Here is a 23203-nt window from a genome sequence, read left to right on the forward strand (position 1 = left end):
CTGCCATATTTGTAGATATTTGAAATGGAGAGGCATTTTCATAGCTTCTTTCCTTAAGTAAGACTCACTCTTGGAGCACTTTTAATTCAAGGGTTTCAGTATCTGCAAATGATACAGAGCAGGATGGTAAGGTACCAAAATTAGTTCTAAGGGGAAAAATACAGAACTCCTCTTACAGATTTCAGTCAAATATTGTGTGATGGAGATCATATTTTTAGTTAAATTATTTTGCTCCTTCAGGTTTGAAAGCTCATCCTTGGTTGAAAATGAGTAGAAAGAAGCATTATTTGCTCAATTCTAGTGATGTTCCGTATATTCTCAAATTAGCCACCTCTTATCTGAATCTCATTCTGAGTGATTGGTCTTACTTTAACTGGAAAGAACCATGCACACTTTTGCCTTAGATCTATGCTGGAGAGTTGTAAGGTCGCCAGCTTTCTTCCTCTCCCCAAATCTAAACAGGTATCTGTCATTGAGTTTCTCTCTTCCATTAAATTTTCTTCTTTAACACTAAGCTTTCAACACTCTCTGACTTTTTCATGAAATTTGACTTCAGTAATACTTGCTTCTAAGAAGACTGTCTTTGAAGTAATATAGTTCAAGTAGTCTTAACACCCAGTGTGGATATGTATTTGTGTGTGACATTGCTCACTGCAAATTCTTAACAAATATACAATTTTTTAAAATGTGGTTGCAATCTTTTTTCTTTTTTTAATTTTTATTATTAGTTACATTTTATTAAATCTGTATCCCGCTCCCTCATTCCCTCCCAATCCCACCCTCCCTCCCTCATCTCCTCCCTGCCCCTTTCAAAGTCCACTGATTGGGGAGGACCCCTTTCCCTTTCATCTGACCCTATTTTATCAGGTATCTTCAAGACTGGCTGCAAAGTCCTCCTCTGTGGCCTAGCAGGACTGTTCCTCCCTTGGGGAGGTGAGGAGGTCAAAGAGCCTGGCATTGAATTCATGTCAGAAATAGTCCCTGTTCCCCTTAATAGGGTACCCACTTGGTTACTGAGCTACATCCAAGCAGAGGTTCTAGATTATATCCATACATGGTCATTGGTGGAGTATCAGACTCAGAAAAGACCCTTTGTGGAGCTCCTATCCTCTCCATGTCATACTAACTCCCCTTCTTTCATATGATTCCCTGCACTCTGCCGAAGGTTTGGTTATGAGTCTTAGTATCTGCTTTGATACACTGATAGGTAAGTCTTTCAGAAGCCCTCTGAAGTAGGCTCCTGTCCTGTTACTTGTTTTCTCTTATGTCCAATGCCCATCCCATTTGTCTTTCTAAGTGAGGATTGATCACCTTACCTGGAGTCTTCTTTCTTGTTTATCTTCTTTAGGTGTGTAGATTTCATTATGTTTATCACATCTTATAGGTCTATATAAATGAGTATATACCATGTTTGTCTTTCTTCTTCTGGGATAATTCACTCAGAATGATCTTTTCTAGATTCCACCATTTGCCTGCAAATTATATGATTTCCTCATTTTTTGATTGCTGAGCAGTATTCCATTGTTTAAAAATACCACAATTTCTGTGTCCGTTCCTCCATTGAGGTGGATCTAGGTTGTTTCCAGGTTTTGGCTATTACAAATAAAACTGCTACAAACATGGTTGAGCAAATGTTCTTGTTGTGTACTTGAGCAAATTCTGGGTATATGCCTAGGAGTGGCATAGCTGGGTCTTGAGAAAGCACTATTCCTAATTGGCTGAGAAAGCACCAGATTGATTTCCAAAGTGGTTGTACCAGTTTACATTTCCACCAGCAATGAAGAAGGGTTCCCCTTTCTCCACAACCTATCCAGCATGTGTTGTCATTTGAGATTTGATTTTAGCCATTTTGATGGGTGTAAGGTGAAGTCTCAGGGTTGTTTTAGTTTGCATCATTTCTGATGGCTAAGGATGTTGAGCATCTCTTTAAGTGTTTCTCTGCCATTGAGTTCCAATGGCAGGCTCTTTTACCTCCCCACCCCCCAAGGGAGGAGCAGTCCTGCTAAGCCACAGAGAAGGACTTTGCAGCCAGCCCTGAAGATACCTGATAAAACAGGGCAATACAAAAGGGGAGGAGGTCCTCCCCAATCAGTGGACTTGGAAAGGGGCAAGGAGAAGCTGAGGGAGGGTGGGTGGGATAGGGAGGGAATAAGGAAGTGGGATACAGCTGGGATACAGAGTTAATAAAACATAACTAATAATAATTAACATTTAAAAAAAGAAAAAAACAAAAAGTAAATAAATAAAAACTATATTCAAAAAGTGTTTCTCTGCCATTCTATATTCCTCTACAGAGAATTCTCTGTTTAGCTCCGTACCCTAATTTTTAATTGGATTACTTGATTTATTGCTTTTCTGCTTCTTTAGTTCTTTATATATGCTGGATATCAGCCCTCTGTCAGATACAGGGTTGGTGAAGATCCTTTCCCAGTCTGAAGGCTGTCCTTTGTTCTGACAACATTGTCTTTTACTTTACAGAAACTTTTCAGTTTCATGAGGTTCCACTTATTGATTGTTGCTCTTAGAGCCTGTGCTGTTGTTCTGTCCAGGAAGTTGTCTCCTTTACTAATGAGTTCTAAGCTCTTCCCCACCTTTTCTTCTAACTGATTTAGAGTATCTGGTTTTATGTTGAGGTCTTTGATCCACTTGGACTTAGTTTTGTGCAGGGTGATAAATATGGATCTATTTTCATTTTTCTGCATGTACACATCGAGTTGGACTAGCACCATTTGTTGAAGATGCTGTCTTTTTTCCATTGAATAGATTTTTTTTTTTTGTCAAAAATCGAGTATTCATAGGTGTGTGGGTTTATTTCTGGATCTTCTATTTGGTTTCATTGATCCTCCTTTCTGTTTCTATGTCAATACCATGCAGTTTTTATTACTATTGCTCTGTAGTACAACTTGAGATTGGGGATGGAGATACCTCCAAATGATCTATTTTTGTTCAGAATCATTTTGGAGATTCTGGTTTTTTTTGTTTGTTTGTTTGTTTCTCTATATGAAACTGAGAATCTTTCTTTCAAGGTCTGTAAAGAATTGAGTTGGTATTTTGATGGGAATTGCATTGAATCTCTAGATTGCTTTGGCAAGTTGGCCATTTTCACTATAGTAATCCTACCAATCCAAGAGCACGGGAAATCTTTCCATCTTCTGATACTTCTTTAATTTCTTTTTTCAGAGACTTAAAGTTTTTTCAAACAGGTCTTTCACTTGCTTGTTAAAATCACCCCAAGGTACTTTATGTTATTAGTGGCTATTGTGAAAGGTGTTGTTTCCCTGATTTCTTTCTCGGCCCTTTTGTCTTTGGTATACAGGATGGCTTCTGATTTTTTTTTTTTTTGAGTTGATTTTGTATCCAGCCACTTTGCTGAAGGTGTTTATCAGCTGGAGGATTTCTCTGTTTGAATTTTGGGGGTTGCTCATGTACACTACCATATCATCTGCGAATAGTGACACTTTCACCTCTTCTTTTCCAATTTGTATCCCCTTGATGTCCTTTAGTTGTCTTATTGCTCTGGCTAGGACTTCAAGTACTATGTTGAAGAGATATGGAGAGAGTGGGCAGCCTTTTCTTGTCCCTGATTTCAGTGGAATTGATTTATGTTTCTCTCCAAGTTTGATGTTGGCTATTGGCTTGCTGTATATTGCCTTTACTATGTTTAGGTATGTGCCTTGTATCCCTGATCTCTCCAAGACTTTAAACATGAATGGGTGTTGGATTTTGTCAAATGCTTTTTCGGCATCTAAGGAGATGATCATGTGATTTTTCTCCTTCAGTTTGTTTATGTGGTGGATCACATTGATGGATTTACATATATTGAACCACCCTTGTATGCCTGGGATGAAGCCTACTTGGTCATGGTGGATGATATCTTTGATGTGTTCTTGGATTCCATTTGCAAGTATTTTTTTCTTTCCTTTTTTTTCTTTTATTGAGTATTTTTGCATCAATGTCCATAAGAGAGATATGTCTGAAGTTCTCTTTTTTTGTTGGGTCTTTGTGTGGTTTAAGTATCAAGGTGATTGTGGCTTTATAGAATGAGTTTGTGGTTGCAATCTTAACCAAATGGTTGTTTCAGTTGAGTGTCATTGGAGAAAAGGCCAAAAAAAGAGAGTTCATTTCCAATGAAATGGATCATTGCATTTGATAATGAAAACAGTAGGAATGTTGAGGGAATAGGAGTGGATAGAAGAAGAAATCAGAATCTAATGATATTTCTGTATTATGGGGGAATAGTAATTTATCTGAATTTCTCATAACTCAAAGGAGTGAGTTTATTTATTATCTATCAACCAAATATCAATTTTCTATTCATCTTTCCATTTTCTATCTGGAGAAGTTTAATTTGGGCAGAAGAAATAATCTAAAATGCCAAGTTATCTTTTGTCTGGTTTCTACTACTTTAGAATGGATATAGGATAAAAAAGAGCTTCCAACTAAATTTTTAAGAGGTAGATATTTTTATCCCTATTCTTTCTCTTTCTTTCTCTTTCCTCCCTTGTCATTTACATTCCCTTTTTGCTTTCTTTGTGTTGTTGTTTCCATAATCTCAGAAGCTCACCCAAAACTTACAGATTCTTGTACCAAGTTACAGCATTTTAGAGTGAATCAGTATACTGGACTCGTGCTAGACCAAGCTTTTGCAAGAAAGTGAAGTGAAATAATTCTTTGTTCAGAATACTGGATTTCCTTAGAGGGGAATGTTAGTTAGGCTTGGAAGATAAGAAGCATGTATTAAATCAAAAAGGGATCATGGGACTTCAGAGTGTCACATAAGTAGGGACTGACGCATGGTTCCACACTGTCAATGAGGTTTCAATTTCTCATATAGGGACCTGCACTCAGCCAAACCCAGAATTTTAAACTTTACAACATTAATTTTAGAACATGCAGTATAAAACAGGGTGAGAATTTATTTAAAGACATTACAATATAAAAATCGACACATATAGAATAAAAGACACCCAGAAACAGATGTAGTTCTGTGGAATCTGAACTTCTCAAAGGCGAGTTCACCCCACTGTATTCACAGTGGCCATGGACTCCATTCTAGTATGCTTTAAAGCCATCTACTAACCGTTACCCAGAAACCTACAGGATGCTGTAGGAGTGCTCTGCTGTACACGTGATAGAAGTATGATGGGTAAGGTCAAAATAGAGATGCAGGGAATTAGGATATCTTCATATAATCAAAGTTAATGATTTTGTTTGTGAGACTGCTAGGAAATATGTAGGAGAAAAATGAGACCATTTAAACATCATATAGGCTTAGGCCTTAAGCATATTTCATTGCTATTTTAGTGTAATATTTGTATGTGAATGGAACATTCATGTTATATTTTTAGCCTCCACAGAGATTACTGCTAATTTTCCTGAAAAGGCTTTGACTTGACATTGGAGAAGAGGGGTCCTGTTTCTTCTTGGGGCCTCAAAACATTTCCTTTCTTTTAAAACTGCTTTAGCAGTACCAAAGGGGTAATTGGGAAATGTCCAATTTGTCTTACAAAGAATAATCAAGTCCTACACTGTATTCTGTAGGGTAGCATTTCCTTGTCTATGGAACTATATTCTGAGACTCTAACCTGGAACCTAAAATAACAAATTCTAAACTTTATATTACTTATTTCATGTATATTCATACGTTTTAGTTAGTTTGTTACCTTGTCAGTCAAAAATAGTGCAAACAAATAATAAAATAGAATAATTACTAAAATGTACAGTAACAAAATGGGTAGTATTCTGAAATCTTCTATTAAAGATACATGCATACACATACACACACACACACACACACACACACACACACACACACACACATTGACCATGGCTAACTAAACTCATAGACAGCAAAATGTTACATAGGTAAGTACTAGGCTATAACTATTTTCATCAAATGAAATGAGAGCCAGTTTGTTAGAATGCTAACAATGATTAGTATAGCTTATTACTAGACAGGATCTGAAAATACCGAGGAGCTATGCCTCAAAGTAGGCTTATATCAGTATACTTCCCCTTGTGTGTGTTGTAGGCACTCATGTTTGCATGAGTGTAAGTAAAAATGCATATGCAATAATTTCCATGACCATTCTTTACTTTGTTTATGGAAGATCTCTTATTCAATTCAGAAGGCCTCCATTCATTTAATCTAGTCAGTTTCCCTTTGTGGATCTTGTCTCTGCTACCACAGGCTGGGATTACAGGTAGTCCATGCCTGCTCAGCATTTCTGTGGGTAACAGTGTGCCAGCACCCAATCCCAATCTTGATCCTCACACTTGCACAGCCCAGTCCTCTGTCCTCTAGGCCATCGACACAGCACCTCATTTCTCCCTTCCCTTTGACTGTGGACTTAATGTAACAAGTTGCTTGAAATTCCTGCTAAAATGACTTCCAAAAGAAGCCCTTCTTTCCATAAGTTGGTTTTGGCTGAGTAGATTTTTTTACACCAACAGAAAGGATATATTTGCACTAGCAGCAAGTCTGTGACATTTGGAGTAAAATGATTATTACTGGAAATATAGAGCCTTCCCTGACATAGTAGAATAACTGTTGTGGAATGTGAGGAGGACATAGAAGTGTTTCATGTAACAAAAGCTCTTGTTTCTTCTGCAGAAAATCCAGGGGAGATCCACAGCACTCACATTTGGTGGCTCACAACTCCCTCTAAGTCCTTTCTCACAGGGTCTGATATCTTCCCTAGCCACTTCAGGCACCTGCATGCACATGGTACACATGGATTTAATACATATATGCCAGATTAAAAATATCCAAATATATCTTTAAAAATAAAGAAAGGAAGGTATGGAGTTTGCTCACAGAATCCCTCTGCCATGCTGAGCTTAAATAAGCAGCAGTAATGAGTACATTGATTTAAGTTTTTCTCTATTTAGATTCTGTCACCTTTACAGGCCAATTTGTATTATAAATGCATATTAAAATAAAATATTTTTGAATGGGTACATGTGCCAACTCTTTATTTAAATTATAGAGAGAACTACTCTTTACATGATTTAGATTATTCTGCTATACAAATTTGATTTACAATTCCATTTGCACAATGAAAACCCCATGTGAATACATTTACAAAATTAAATAAAAAGTAAAAATAAATAAAAGGAGTTTTCCCAGCTAACAAGGTAGGCATGGTAATAATGATTTTGCAATATTTACATGTAGCAAGTGTTTGTGTTTAAATAATTAAAATACTTACTTAGGGACCATTAAAGCTTATTTTGAATCGATGAAAACCATTATATTTCTCTCTCTTTTCTTTAATTCTGAGCCACTTAGCACACTTATTTACAGTGAGATTAGTAAGGATTATTTTGTTTTATGGACTAAAGCTATTTTAGTTGGAACTAAGTAGTTGCAAACACACAAGTACTTCTGTGAAAACAGAGAGAGGTGAGTGAAGGTCCCCTGTGTATTTTATGATGATTAATCCTGTTTAATATACAAGAGTAAAAAGTACAAATGAATTTGTCCAAATCAGCACTTAATGGAGAATTGGTAAATATTTTCATGTCAAAAAGACATAATCCTACCATGTATACAAAATAGTGTAATGGGAATCCAGTGTTTGACTTATACTACCATTGTCAATTTCAGCAGATAGATTCTACAAGTAATGGAAATTCCCTTAGTAATAAGGATTTCATAACTTTTCTTGTAGAATTTGGAGTTGTTTTTACATAAGATCATATTGACTCAAATGATGAATATTTTATTCCTTCCTTTCCCCCTTGGATACCTGTGATTCTTTGGACCTCCTGATGGTTTCATGTAGAATTTCCAGTGTTTCGTTAGTGAAGTGGCACTTTTGTCCCATTCTGGCTACTCCCAGACAAAACTTACCATCCCCCCTTATTGAATGTTATGGTCACAGAGGGTATGTTGCAATATGTTGTTACCTGTTACAGCTGTATAAAGTTTGTTCTGAGGTTTTATCATGAAAGTATTCTGAATTTTATTAAGGGTTCTCTGCCTATTGAGATAATGCTATAATATCTATTCTTCATTTTGTTCGTGTGGTACCATGTATCTGTGAATTTATGTTTATGAATGTTCCTTTAATTCTTTATATGAGGCTCAGTGGATCCTGGGAGTGATCTTTTTGTTTGTTTGTTTGTTTGGTTGGTTGGTTTCCTTTTTCACTGTAATCCTTGTAGCCCCATCTCTCCTCCCCTCCCAGCCCCATCTTCCCTCTCTTTCTCTCCCTTTTCCCCATCAACCTCAGGTCATCAAGTTGTATCAGACTGAGCTTGTCCTCTTCCTCTGTGGCCTGCCAAGGCAGACACACCCTGAGAAAGTGGTCAAAAAGCTGGCAAGTGAGTCTTTGTCAGATGCAGGCCACACTTCCTTACTAGAGGACCCACATGACGCCAAAGCTGCCCATCTGCTACGTCATTGTAGGGGCCTGGATTCAAGCATGCTCCTTGGTTGATGATTCAGTCTTAGCAAGCCCCTTTGGGCCCTGGTTAGTTGGATCTGTTAATCTTCTTATAGTGCTCCTATCACCTCTTGGTCCTTTTCTCTTTCCTCCCACTTTTCCACAGGACTCCCTAAGCATCACTCAATGTCTGGCTATGAGCCTCAGCATCTATTTTGAAGCACTGCTTGGTACAGCCTCTCAGAGCACAACTCTGAAATGCCCCTGTCTGCAAGTTTAGCAGCGCATCCTTCATAGTGTCAGGGGTTGGCACTCTGCCATAGGGTGGGTCTTTGGTTGGGCCAGGCACTGGTTAGGAATTCCTTCTATCTCTACTCTATTTGCTCTATCTTTATCCCTGCATATCTCATAGGCAGGGTAAATTTTGGGTCAAAGTTTTTGTGGGTGAGTTGGTATACCCCCTGGGAGTAATCTTAATGTATAATTTGATTGGTATTTCCAGAATGTTGTTGAAGTCTTTGTATCTATTTTCAGTAGAGACACTTATTTATAGCTTTCAGCTTTCTGCCCTCTCTTTCTCTTCTATTACTTCCATTCCTCCTCCTCTCCTCTTCTTCCTTCCTCTGTCTCTTTTCCCCGTCTTCCTTTCCTTCTGATGTCTGACTTCTGATACCAGCATAATGTAGGACTGTTAAAATGTGATACAGAAGATTTAGATCATCTTCAAGTTTTTGTGACTGATCTGAAATAATTTCTATTTTTGACAAATGTTTGGCAGAATTGAGCAGTGATGTAATGAGATCTTGGTGTTTCCTTTGATAGAAAACATTTATTATTACTATCTTACTTGTTACTGGAATATCCAGGTTTTTTTTTTTTTCATGAGTCATATGATTCAATCAGATGAATTGTGTTTATGTGTGCATCCAGAAATTTGCTCATTTTTTCCTCCATTGACAATTTTGAGAATTTGTAGTTCTTTTTTTTATGTTTTATTATTATTATTTTTTTATTAATTACACTTTATTCATTTTGTATCCCCCCATAAGCCCCTCCCTCCTCCCCTGCCGATCCCACTCTCCCTCCCCTTTCTGCATGCATGCCACTCCCCAAGTCCACTGATAGGGGAGGTTCTCCTCTTCTTTCTGATCTTAGTCTATCAGTTCTCACCAAAAGTGGCTGCATTGTCCTCTACTGTGGCCTGGTAAGGCTGCTCCCCCCTCAGGGGGAAGTGATCAACGAGCAGGCCAATCAGATTATGTCAGAGGCAGTCCCTCTTCCCATTACTATGTAACCCACTTGGACACTGAACTGCCATGGGCTACACCTGTGCAGGGGTTCCAGGTCATCTCCACGAATAGTCCTTGGTTGGAGTATGAGTCTCTGAAAAGTTCCCTGTGTTCAAATTATCTTGTTCTGTTGCTCTGCTTGTGGAGTTCCCGTTCCCTCCAGCTCTTACTATTTCCCACTTCTTACATAAAATTCCATTCACTCTGCCCATCAGTTGGCCATCAGGCTCAGCATCTGCTTTGACAGTCTATACTGCAGAAGCTTTCAGAGGCCCTCTGTGGCAGGTTTCAAGGTTGTTTCCTGTTTTCTTCTGGCTTTCAGAGGCCCTCTGTAGCAGGTTCCGAGGTTGTTTCCTATTTTCGTTTTCTTCTGATGTCCATCCTCTTTGCCTTTCAGGATGGGGATTGAACATTTTAGTTAGGGTCCTCTCTTTTGCTTAGTTTGTTTAGATGTACAGCTTTTAGTGGGTTTATTCTATATTGTATGTTTATATGAGTGAGTATATGCCGTGAGTGTCTTTTTGCTTCTGGGTCAACTCACTCAGGATGATCCTTTCCAGGTCCCACCATTTACCTGCAAATTTCATGATTTCCTTATTTTTCATTGCTGAGTAATACTCCATTGTATAGATGTACCACAGTTTCTGCATCCATTCTTCAGTTGAGGGGCATCTGGGTTGTTTCCAGCTTCTGGCTATTACAAATAAAGCTGCTACAAACATGGTTGAACAAATGTCCTTTTTGTGTACTTGCGCCTTTTTGGGTATATGCCTAGGAGTGGTATGGCTGAATCTTGAGGAAGCGCTAATCCTAGTTGTCTGAGAAAGCGCCAGATTGATTTCCAGAGTGGTTGTACCAGTTTACATTCCCACCAGCAGTGGAGAAGGGTTCCCCTTTCTCCACAACCTCTCCAGCATGTGTTGTCCCTTGAGATTTTCATCTTGGCCATTCTGATGGGTGTAAGGTGAAATCTCAGGGTTGTTTTGATTTGCATTTCCCTAATGGCTAATGAGGTTGAGCATTTCTGTAAGTGCTTCTCTGCCATTTGATATTCCTCTGCAGAGAATTCTCTCTTTAGCTCTGTTCCCCATTTTTTAAGTGGATTACATAAGTGGTTTGTTGCTTTTCAGCTTGTTTAGTTCTTTATATATATTGGATATGAGTCCTCTGTCAGATAGAGGGTTGGTGATGATTCTTTCCCAATCTGTAGGCAGTCGCTTTGTTTTGATGACGGTGTCCTTTGCTTTACAGAAGCTTTTCAATTTCATGAGGTCCCATTTATTGATTGTTGCTCTTAGAGCCTGTGCTGTTGGTGTTCTGTTCAGGAAGTTTTCTCCTGTACCAATGAGTTCTAGGGTATTCCCCACTTTTTTTTCTAGCCGATTTAATGTGTCTGGTTTTATGTTGAGGTCTTTGATCCAGTTGGACTTCAGTTTTGTGCAGGGTGATAAGTATGGATCTATTTTCATTTTTCTACATATAGACATCCAGTTGGACCAGCACCATTTGTTAAAGATGCTATCTTTTTTCCCTTGTGTGCTTTTGGCATCTTTGTCAAAAATCAGGTGTCCGTAAGTGTGTGGGTTTATTTCTGGGTCTTCTGGAATCTGTTCGATTCCATTGATCCACCATTCTGTTTCTATGCCAGTACCATGCAGTTTTTATAACTGTTGCTCTATAGTACAGCTCGAGATCAGGGATGGAGATACCTCCAGAAGATCTTTTATTGTAGAGGATTGTTTTAGCAATTCTCGGTTTCTTGTTATTCCATACGAAGTTGAGAATTTTTCTTTCCAGGTCTGTAAAGAATTGTGTTGGCAATTTGATGGGAATTGCATTAAATCTGTAGATTGCTTTTGGTAAGATGGCCATTTTTACTATGTTAATCCTGCCAAGCCATGAGCATGGGAGATCTTTCCATCTTCTCATATCTTCCTCTAATTCTTTCTTCAGAGACTTGAAATTTTTTTCATACAAGTCTTTGACTTGCTTGGTTAGGGTTACGCCAAGGTACTTTATGTCATTTGTGGCTATTGTGAATGGTGTTGTTTCTCTAATTTCTTTCTCAGCCCTTTTGTCTTTTGTATACAGGAGTGCTACTGATTTTTTTGAGTTAATTTTGTATCCGGCCACTTTGCTGAAGGTGTTTATCAGCTGTAGGACTTCCCTGGTAGAGTTTTTGGGGTCACTCATATATACTATCATATCATCTGGAAAGGAAGAAGTCAATTTATCACTATTTGCAGAATTTGTAGTTCTTAATAGACTCCAAATATCCAGTAAATTTATTTTGTGAAAAAGTCTCCATTTTCATTTGTGCTTTTATTTATCATTGTCTTCTTTCTGTTGTTTTCATTAGTTAAATTAAAATTTCTATATTTTATTCACATTTAAGAAAGATACACAAAATCAACTCTAATTTTGTTGATCTTTGTGTCGTTCATTATTGGTATTTTATTTTATTTCTCTTCTGACTCTCTGTATTACTTTTTCTCTACTAATTTTTACTTTTATTTTTGTTTTTCTAGCTCCTTGAAGCACAGTGGTAAGCTGATTTATTGGAATATTTTCAGGGTTTTTTTTGGTATAAATTTCTCTTTTAGTACTGATTTTGCTATATACTCAAGGTTCGGGCACATTATTTTTCATTTTTATCTGTCTCATTTTTCAACTGCATTTCTTACTTTTGTATTAATTATGTGGGTTTTTCAATAATGTTGATTTGAATATATCTGCAAAGTCCCCAAGGATGCTTTTGTTATTGATTTCTGTCTTTATTGTGGTTTCTAAATAAATTCCTCATAATTTTAATTTTTAAAATTGTTATCAGTACTGCTTTGTAGAAAATTCTACGAGATATCCTTCAGAACATTCCATGTGCTCTCAAAGGAATGGTTCTATAGATGCCCAGTGGAATGTATGAATATCAGGTCCATTTCATTTAGTTCTAATTTAATTCTGATTTCCTTGTTGATTTTCTCTCTGTATGCTCTTTTCATCACTGTATATAAGGTTTTGAAGTTCCTGATATTCCTATACTGTAGGTTTTAGCTGTATCTATACTAATATTTTCTCTATATAGTTGAGTTTTCTCACATGCAGTGCCTTTATATTTAGAGTTTGTTTGGTTTATCTGAACCAACTTCTTTCTCCCTTCATATTAACATTTTTTCTTTACTGATTTTGATTAAAATTTTCTCCAGTAGATAAAAGCATGATTACTATTGCTTTTAAAAACATAGATTTAAATAGAATATTTTTATTGCTCTTTTTTGCTCTTTCTTTTTTTATATTTTTTATTTATTACAGTTTATTCACTTTGTATCGCAGCTGTTGTCCCACTCTCCTCCCTCCCTCATCTCCTCCCTCCCTCATCTTCTCCCTGCCCCTCTTTAAGTCCACTGATAGGGGAGGTCCTCCCCTTCCTTCTGACCCTGGCCTATCAGGTCTCATTAGGGGAGGCGATCTGAGAGCCAGCCATTGAGCTCTTTCAATCTATGTGTGTTCTTAGCAATGACTCTGGTTCTTGAAAGCATCATGTGCTTGGGAATTTTTATTTCTATTTTCATTTACTCATTCTGGTTTTTAATTGGAAAATTTAAAATATTTATACTGTACTATGATCTGGAAATCTTTTATTATTGCAATTTTATTCTATAATTTAGGGGTATTACGGTTATCTCGCTCATCCTTGCCCCACCTCTTTCTTTTATGGTTATTTTTCTCATTATTTTGTTTTGATTCTTGTCTTATAATTTACTGTATCAATGTTCTGATTTTTTTTGTCAACTTGACACAAAAATACAGACATTTGAGAAGACTGACCCTCATTTGAGGAATTGTCTCCATCAAATTGGCTTATAGGCATTTTTCGATTAATGATAAAATTTCTTGATTAATTTTTTTCTTGGAACGTTTTCTTGATTAACGATTAATGTAAGAGAGTCAAGATGAAGTGTGCATGGTGAGCTGTATAGGAAAAGTAGCTGAGCAAGCCAGACAAGGCAGTCCAGCACTCAGCATTTCTCCAAGGTGTCAGTTTCAGATTCAGTCTTCAGGTTTTTCCTTGAGTTTCTATGAGGACCTCCCTTAACAAGGGACTATAATGTGGAAGTGGATGCCAAAATTTGCTTTGATGTTTTATCACAGCAATGGAAAGTAAATGTGAAGCATCAACTATATGATTCTGCTTTGTTATGCCCATGAGTCCCACAAATCCCATCCTTTGATTATAATCAGATATTTTTAAATGATTATAAAAATTAAAGAACAAAAGGGTAAAAACATAATTACAAACTATAATTGTACTCTACTGATCTCCAAATGTTCCATTTTGATGTCACGTTTTACATATTTTTTCCCTTTCTCCTAACTTAATTATCTCATATTTAATTATCATGTACTCCCAGACATCCATCTCCAGAGATACCTACAAGATAGAGTATAGGTTAGATTATAAATCTGTCCTGCCAAGGCTGTAAGCATGATCTTGTCACCAGGAAGAATCTCAACATGCTATCTTCAGGGCAGTGCCTTTGGATAGGGGTCATGGTATCTTACAATTGCTGAATTTTATTTCGGCAGGCCTAGCCCTGAAATACAAAGCAATTCCTGAACTTGCTCATCCATTTTATTCCATGTCACACAGAATCAATCATTAAACTGTACTAACTAAAGTTAAAGAAGATAGGGTGGATTTTGTGCCTTCATAACTGAGGTTAGCACTAAGTGTAATGGCACCTAACGGGGCTTTTAACTACCAGTATTTGGCATTGTTGCTTTAGGTTATATCAGGCATACACCCCAGCTCTCATCAATGTAGACTGGAGAATCACTCTGCTGGGTGCAAATCTCTTTTCACATCATGCTACATCTTCATAGACTATCCTGGATGCAGGATCTTTTGGGTTTGTGTTGTCTTTCACTGTGAGAGTCCAGAGCTCTTTCAAGGAATCCTTCTGCAGTTCATTCTCCATCTTACCCTCCTGGAGATTTTCTCTGTGCTTCGGTTCCCACACTCTGGAAAGGGCTGATAGTTGAGTTTTTCCCTGGCTTTCAGTGCTAACTTGAGCGTAGAGGCTTCATCCAATCCCTTAGCATGCAGCAAATTGGAGTAGCTGGTCCAGCACTGTGTTACAATGCCCTGTTTCCTGGAACTGAATTCCAAGTTAAGGATTTCACAATCTCTCCCCAACAAAGAAGCCACTTTTCCCATGTTGCATTGCTTGGTTAAAGTGGAAAAATTCTTCCTTTTAACTTCAAAGGGCCTTGCTTATGATTATGCTAAAATGTTGCTGTATTTCCAAAGTCCCTAAAGTGCTTTATTTCCACAGTTCTTATGAATATTTTTTATTGCAAACTAGTTTTTCCAATTGATGTTTCTCCAAATATACTTATCTTGATGACTTTTTTTTTTCAGTGTCTTGCTTTTCTCTCAATTACAAAGTTTTTGTCTGTCTTATCATATGCTGTATTTCAAACTTTGGAGCAGTGGTTAGCAAGCCAAGACAATGGATAAAAACTATACATTGACTAGATGACTAATGAAGAACAGTAGGGAGAATAATTTGCTGAGAGGAAAGTTAAAAGCAAAACTTCTGGACCATAATCAATACAACTTCAAAGGATTATCTATGAGTGATGGCATTGCTTATAAAAATTCTGTAAGCTTGTTATGTATATTCAAGATCCACACTGTAACACACACTCACTCTAGCAGCATGCTGACCTTGAGCTGTACAATCATAATCCAGCTGAGATAAAACAAGAACACATAAGCAAATACCAAAAAGCTGGAAACTTCTCTCCTAGGTGTAAAAATTAATTTCATTTTAGCAACTGATTAGACAAAAATATGAGGCATAAAATGAAAAAACAAACTCATATCTTGTTTGAGCTACCCAATTACAAATTTACATGAGACATAGAAGTTACTAATATTGAAATGTCTGATAAACCCCAGTGTTACTGCATCCTAAATATTGTCCTAACTCCAGCAATATGAGTGATCAGGAAAAATTACAATGAGGCGAGATCAGATATATTGCCAACTCCCAGGCCCTAGCAAAATCATTATATGCTGTCTAATCAATAACAGATGGATAATGACTGAGGGGTCTGTTGCTTCTTCAAGGGAAAGGATAAAGGCTTATTGCTGTGATTGCTTCAGCCATTAGGCAGTAGTGTTGATCCCTGCAGCTACGAAGTGCAGACCATATGGTGTAATACTCATCATCCATAGCATCTATGTATGAGACTGGTTAAGCCAGAGAAGCCCATACCTTCCCCTTGTCTATGTTACAAACACCACCTTAATCAAGAAAAATTAAAAATCAGTAAAAAATTATCTACAAGAACATATTTGATAAAGTGTAAAATTCAAGTGAAGGCATGCTGCTTCAGAATGGCTTAGTCTAACCTTATAAAAGTTCTCTGAGGTGCTGACTGTGTGTCTGGTTAATTTTTCTATATAGTGTTTTTATTTGCTATTTATTTATAATACAATTATGATAAAAATAAAGAAATATATTAGGGAGGACCTTGTTGGCAGTTAGTACATTGTCATTATATGTCATTGATTAGGTATTTAGTATACGCTGATCCCATTTTCTTTTTATTTCTTTAAGGGCTTTGTTTGTTTAATACATCTGAAAAGAATTCATATACAAAGAGTTGAGACATAAGAAATCAATGGTTCAGCACTAACGAATCCACAAGATCAGGAGTGGGGAAGGAGAGTACCGAAACATTTTTAAAAACGGGAATCTGCAAACAAAACAGCCTGATAAAGTCTCTATTAACACTAATGAAGAGTCACAGGGCTCTCGCCATTTTTCTTGAGAGAACTTCAGCCATTTGTTCAAGGGTTCCTAATAAAAAAGGGGGATACCCCTGACTTGGTTAATAGTATGCACCCCAGCCCACATGCTCATAGCTTCTGAATGAAGCAAGCCCGTCCCCTCAACAGCTGAAAGGAAATGGCCTTCATCAGTAACCATGTGTCTTCCAACACCAACCCTTAAGGAATGTTCCCAGTCTTCAGCTTAATCTAGGCATAGCTAAGCATAGATTTTGCCCCTGACTGACAGGGGCAAAAGTGCTTTTTTTAAATTAATAACTCAATCTATTAAATGTACTTCAAAAGCTGCAATACTTTTTTTTATTTATCAATGAAATAAGTTAGAAAATGTTCCCCTGAATCATCTAATGGCAAACAAATACCCTTGAAAGTTAGTCACATATAGAGTGCATCCTAGAAAGAGGGACAAGGCAGCTTCCACCCACTCTCACAAGTTTCATCAAAGACTGGATCAGCTTAAGGGTGGAGAGAAAAGGCAGCCTTCAAGAAGGAGTATGTTATTAAATAAAGCAATTCTATACTCCTTCCTAAGAGTACCAGGTGGGGACGTATTTGCTAAATTAGACCTAGGGAGTAGAATGTGGGAATAACCTGTCCTCCGCCACACAGGCTGTCCTCTGGTTTTCAAATTTTTAAAAACAAGAGTAAGAAACAACCCTCTATACACCCCAATAGGAGGGATGGGTTGGAGGAAAAAAAAACAAAAGCAAAAGACAAGAACATGCCCCATTTCACTCTCCAAAATGGAACCAGCGAACAGCTTTGACAATTCGAGTTAGTTTGTTACAGTCATCACAAGCATGCCTTGTGTTTGCTTTAAACAAAACAATACATTCGTGGAGATTTGTTGTTCTTTTTGTTGTTTTAAACAAGGAAAAAAAGCTAACACTCATCACTTTTAGTGCCACACATAATTATTCAAGATTAGCTATTACTGGAAGGGCAAGGGGTGCATACCAATGGTGCGTGTCTTACATGAATGCATGCGGGTAGATGTAGGGTGTTTGTCATCAGTGCAGAAACATTTTAATTTCTAGTTTGATTTAAACATGATTTTAAGTATGATCAGCTTAAATAACAGCTGTGCAGAAAGGGCTCTGGAGAAGTGTTCATAGTAGCACACACCTGTGGCTCTTGTTGGGTTCTGGAGCCTCCAGGGCAACAATATTGCTTTATCAAACACATTCTTTAGGCTTTTCTGTGTGAGGGAGGAGCACTACACATATTTGACAGCTACTTGACAGCTTTCAGATCCCATGCCAGCTTTTCAACAGTCTCTGGAGCTATAGGCTTCTGTTTGTTCTTGGCAAGTTTCTCAAGAGTAGAGGGGTCTTCTTTGAGATTAATTTGGTCTCCAACAAGAAAGAAAGGAGTCTTTGGATAGTGGTGAGTTATCTCAGGTGGCCACTTTTCGTTCACATTTTTGAGTGAGGGTGGAGAGACACTGAAAACCACACTAGAAGAACATCTGTTTGTGGATAACTCAGTAGTCATAGTCTGTCATAATCCTTTTATCCTGCAGTATCAAAAAGTCCAATAGTATATGGCTCTTCCCCAATCATAACCTTGACTGCATAGTTGTCAAAAACAGTTGGAACATATTCTGATGGAAGTTTGCTTGTCATGTAGGATATCAGGATATATGTTTTACCAACAGCACCATTACCAACAACAACATACTTAACTGCATCGTGTAAAGAGTTTTACATGCACTTTTACTATTTCAAATTACACGTTGATCTCAGCTTCTCCTCTGGGGCATTGGCAGCTCTACCTGTTGATCCCATTTTCAGAGAGAGCCCATAAGTCATTCACTCTTCATTCAACTTGGACCACCAAACCTCCAATATATAGGTATCCCACAAAGGGTTAAAACATAGATTAGATGCAATAGAAGATCCTGAGAATAGAATCAGCAGCTGCTTATATTTAACAAAATATATGTGAAATGCTATGTTTTATGCAAAGAAAGATAAACACTTGTGAATGCACAGAGGCTGGTCCCTGAAACCCTTCAGAGAATTATTTAATGATATACATTAGATGAAGAGCAATTACTTTTTAATGTTAAATGACCATTTTGAGTGCATAGTACATGGCTTGATTGCACTTAACTACTTCTATATGAATAAAGGTATAATATTGTATTTATTTTCTAATTGAGTAATGTGAAGTGGCTTGCAATATAAACTAAACAGCTATTAAATGGCATGGGAAAGACCCAAATACAGTGCTGATGATTACAGTGATTCTGTTTTCTGATTATATTGCCTCTCCTTTAAAACAAAAACAGCAATTTGAGGCTACGCTACAGGCAGTAGGCATTACTTCCTCCTTATGTGGTAGAATAGTAAGCAATGCAAATGCACACTATGGATAGGAATGTCTGCAAAATTTTGTAAGCTCTGCTTTCTGACAAGCAATAGTCAAAATCAGCAGAGTATATATAAAAGTGTTGAACCTCAGTCTATGGGAGCAGACAGAGTAGGAATGACAATAATGGTTTGCCTCACCATGCTTGAATAGACTTGTTATCAATCGCTGCATTAATTCTGTCTGGCTCCTGGAAACAGTCATTTGCTTAATAGTTCTTTTGTGAGCAGGGAGTCTAGCCCAATCTCAAATGACTCATCTCCAGCTACAGAGAAATTTAGGCATAAGGAAACAAAATCTAACTTCACTTTTTCACAAACAATATGAAGAAGGAAGTAGTCACAGCATGCTGTACTTTTCACAACAGGATGGAACAGTGTTTTCTTCTGACACAGGTCAATGAGGCATAGAACGTGGTTTTCCTGTGCAGTTGTCTCCTTGAGTTGGTGTAAATAAAGCCAATAATTCAAGCCAAAAGGAAAAGCATACAGATTTGTTAAATTATACTCTGATTCTTTTCATTAGAAAATTCAGACAAAATTCTAAGTCTGTATCTTAGCTTTGTCATTATAGTGGTGAAAAATAATTGTTCAGTAACCAAAATCCATATTTGCTATTGATTTCTTTTTTTTTTAACTATTCTTCAGATTTAAAGTATTCTATTTTGTGACTGTTACCTAGAATTAACTATATTATATAGAAACATTAAAACACAGTTATAAAGATTTTATTGTATTGGTTGCCAGGTGATTAAACAGGAAGAACTTTACAAGGACCTTTCTGACTGTTCTTTGTACGATCTGCTCAAGTATGATGACTTCAATGCTGACAAGCACCTTGCTCTTGAAGAATTCTACAGAGCATTTCGTAAGTACAGGGTCAATCTTTAGTTCATTTTGCTCTTTTTTTCCTGTTGCTTTATTCAAGATGATATGTCAGCTTGATCCAAAGTACAAGCTATTTCTTAGGAGAAGTGTTATAAGGAAGAGAAATCAAGGTTTTGGCTCCTCCAGAGTGTATGCAAAGCCAGGGGGTTTTGCATTTCCAAAACCCAGTGGAATTGCTCTCTTTCCTAGGGTATCCTGTGTCTTACTGACTTTATTTTGAGAGCCAGTTTACAAAGCTATCTTTGAGGCTACTCTAGAGGAAGAACACTGACCTGTTGTCTTCATGTACCAAAAACTATTTAATTACTTTTGCAATGATATTTACAACTTCATTGGGATTGCAAAATGAATTAACAGATGAGGTTACTGTATATTCCAGGAGCTATTGCTTTTAGAATTTTTTTCTTTTTATGTTCATACTAAGGTACTCCAGAATAATATATATTTGTTTAAGTTGTTTAAATGTCTCTTAGAATAAAGAACTGTACTTTCTGTATATTTTTACATAAAAAAGTTAAAATTATTTAGTCAACATAAATTTCCTATTTGACCATTCTTTAAAAATAACTTCAAGAAAAAGGACAATAAAACCACCAAAAAACAAAATAAAAACAATGAAAGAATCAAGTTGTGCTCAAGAGAAAAACAAATAAACAAACCAACAACAAATAAACAGATGTGGGGACTTGCAAAGCACTAAAAAAAGTATATTATGCATTCAACTGAGTACATGAAAATAAACTTTGAGACAGAGAGCTTGATTATAGATGAATAGCCTTTGTTGAAAAAATATAGAAATATGATGTACATTACTGTAAATGATCTGTTTAAAATTAAACTGTTTCCATCTTACAGGTGACTGATTGGGAAGAAGTTACTTTAAAAAAAGTATTATTTCATTAAGCAGAAGAGATGACATAGTAGTTAAAACCAGCTGACGCTTTTACAGAGAACCTGTGCTGAGTTTCCAACACCTAGGTGAAATAGCTCTGCATGCTCCCCTGTTAGGTTTTGGCCTGTGCAGCAACATGTGCACACATGGAATACTCACACAAAGATAATACACATACTCAAAAATAATGTAAAAAATATCCATAGGCTATCCATATTAAGACCGGGTACAAAAATAGTATTGGGATTTATTCAAATTGCATGTTCTCTTAAATGAGAAAGTGGAATTTACTAGGAAAGATGACTCAGGAAGTTGTTGGTCACTTAAAAGGGTGACCAACATTTCAAGCCAATATGCCTTGAAAAAATTTAATGACAGAAGTTAATCATTGCAAGTTTATATGAATACAATGAATCACATAGAGATTAAGAAAAATTGCTTAGTACAATATCAAGTCTATGTCATCTTTGTTATTAAAACTGCATTTTACATCAATCCACACTCTATATTAGGCATTCTTTTAGACCTCAAGGAGACAGAAAAAAAGAGCAAAAAAAAAAATGGCTTATTAGGAAAAACAAGTACATATAATTTATTATAAAACCCGCTTCACCTATTATTTTATAATACCACACAAGGCAGAAGTTTATAAAAATGTAACTTAAAATAATAATAAGAGATTGTCATCTGTGCTTTGGTGTGAAGGGTCTTTACAAATATAGTAATACTACAACTACTGCTTCACTTAAGAGGCTTTAAATTTGGGAGAACAAAGGTCAGAGAATAGAAAGAATGACACAATCAAGAAAGGGCCTGAGAGTTGAGAGTATTTAAGAAAACAAGTCCAACATGAATATGTTCTCTTATGATAATAAATTACACATCACACAACAGGTCTGGTACAAGGATGTTTATTTGAGACAGAAGGAAAGAAAGGAGAGTTTGAGCCTGAGTTACCCATGTGGGCAAAGAGTCGGAGACAGAGAGATAGTGGGAAAGTTTAAGAGGTTAGAGAGAGAAGAGACAGAGAGACAGACAGAAAGAGAGAGAGAGAGACTGAGGGTCCTTTTACAGCAGTGCATCCTTTGGAGGCAGCTGATCATGTCATGTGTTGCTAGGCAACCTGAAAGACAGCAGGTAGTCTGAAAGAACATGTGGCATCTGAAAGAGGTTATTTTTGTTTCTTTAGAAAGTGTTTCCTTAGAAAATGTTCCAACCATTACCTCTATTTTATACTAGGAAAAAACATGGAATAAATAATAATGGGTGAAGTAATCCACAGAATTAGCTGGAAATAACTGAATTATACATAGTTTATAAGGCATTTGGGAAGAGTACTAAAGGAAAATATTTGTGTTTTGTCTATGAAATATTCTCTGAATGTGTCAAAAGATAAGAATCTTGCCTACCATATTGCTGATTGTCATTTTCAGGGAGAAATCATCCCATGTTTTGGAATATGATTTGGTGTTGATGTGAAATATATTTTTCTGATAAATTTTTATAATAAATAAATCAATAGTCAATGAAACTCAAAAGTGATAAATCATGATAGTCTCTTCGTAATGTTACTTTACAAAAGTAGTTATCTACTTTCCAGAAGAAAAGTTATGAGGGTCCGTTTAATATTAGACTGTACTGCAGACATAATTTAATGGAACTCATGCATAGTACTTGCAATTGACTTAATAGTTATTATAATGATCCTGGCCTTAGGTGAGAGATAAAGATAACATAAGGGTTTATATGTTCAATATTTGAGAAATAGAGATCTGTTAGGTAGGAAAAGCACTTGGCAGGCTAGCATGTTGGCTCAGACTTTGAGCGTTACATTTAAATTTAATTAATTAATTACAATTTCACTTTGAATCCCCACTATAGCCCCCTCCCTTGTCTCCTTCCAGTACCACCCACTCTCCCTCTTTTCTCTCTATGCCCTTTCCCTAGTCCCCTGATAGGGCAGGTCCTGCTTCCCTTCTGCCTGACCCTAACTTATCAGGTCTCATCAAGGCTGAAACCTAGAACCTCTTAACAGATGTAGGCCATGGCAGCTCAGTCTCCAAGTGGGGACCTAGCAAGGAGAACAGGGATTGTCTCTGACATGAACTCAGTGGCCTGGCTCTTTGATCACCTCCCCCTGAGGGAAGCAGCCTTACTAGTTTATCAAGGAAGACAATGGAACCAATCCTGATTAGACCTGATAGGCTAGGGTCAGAGGGAAGGGAAGGAGGACTTCCCCTATCAGTGGACAGGAGTAGGGGCATGGGAGGAGGTGAAGGAGGGAGGGCTGGATTAGGAGGGGACAATGGAGGGGGCTACAGCTGGGATAGAAAGTATATAAACCAAAATTAATAAGAAATAAATAAAATAAAAAATCCAGCTATACTACTCCCAGGCATGTAGCCAAAACATGCCCCACCATTCAATAAAGACATTTGTTCAGCTATGTTCATAGCAGCTTTATTTGTAATAGCCAGAATCTGGAAACAACCTATCCATTCCTCAACGGAGGA

General features: G+C 37.0%; 1 protein-coding gene and 1 pseudogene across 1 annotated transcript in view; one reads left to right on the forward strand and one right to left on the reverse strand.

The window, feature by feature from the left end:
• Fstl5 (follistatin like 5) overlaps window positions 1-23203 on the forward strand; it is a 687984-nt gene that overhangs the window by 328234 nt on the left and 336547 nt on the right. The window contains exon 6 of the mRNA XM_055596667.1: window positions 19658-19778. Coding sequence (XP_055452642.1) covers window positions 19658-19778 — 121 coding nt within the window. The remainder of the gene's footprint in view (window positions 1-19657; window positions 19779-23203) is intronic.
• On the reverse strand, window positions 17648-19115 carry LOC129668519 (cell division control protein 42 homolog; annotated as a pseudogene).

Source organism: Psammomys obesus, unplaced genomic scaffold, assembly GCF_907164565.1.
Source record: "Psammomys obesus unplaced genomic scaffold, mPsaObe1.curated_primary_1811, whole genome shotgun sequence".
NCBI lineage: Eukaryota > Metazoa > Chordata > Mammalia > Rodentia > Muridae > Psammomys > Psammomys obesus.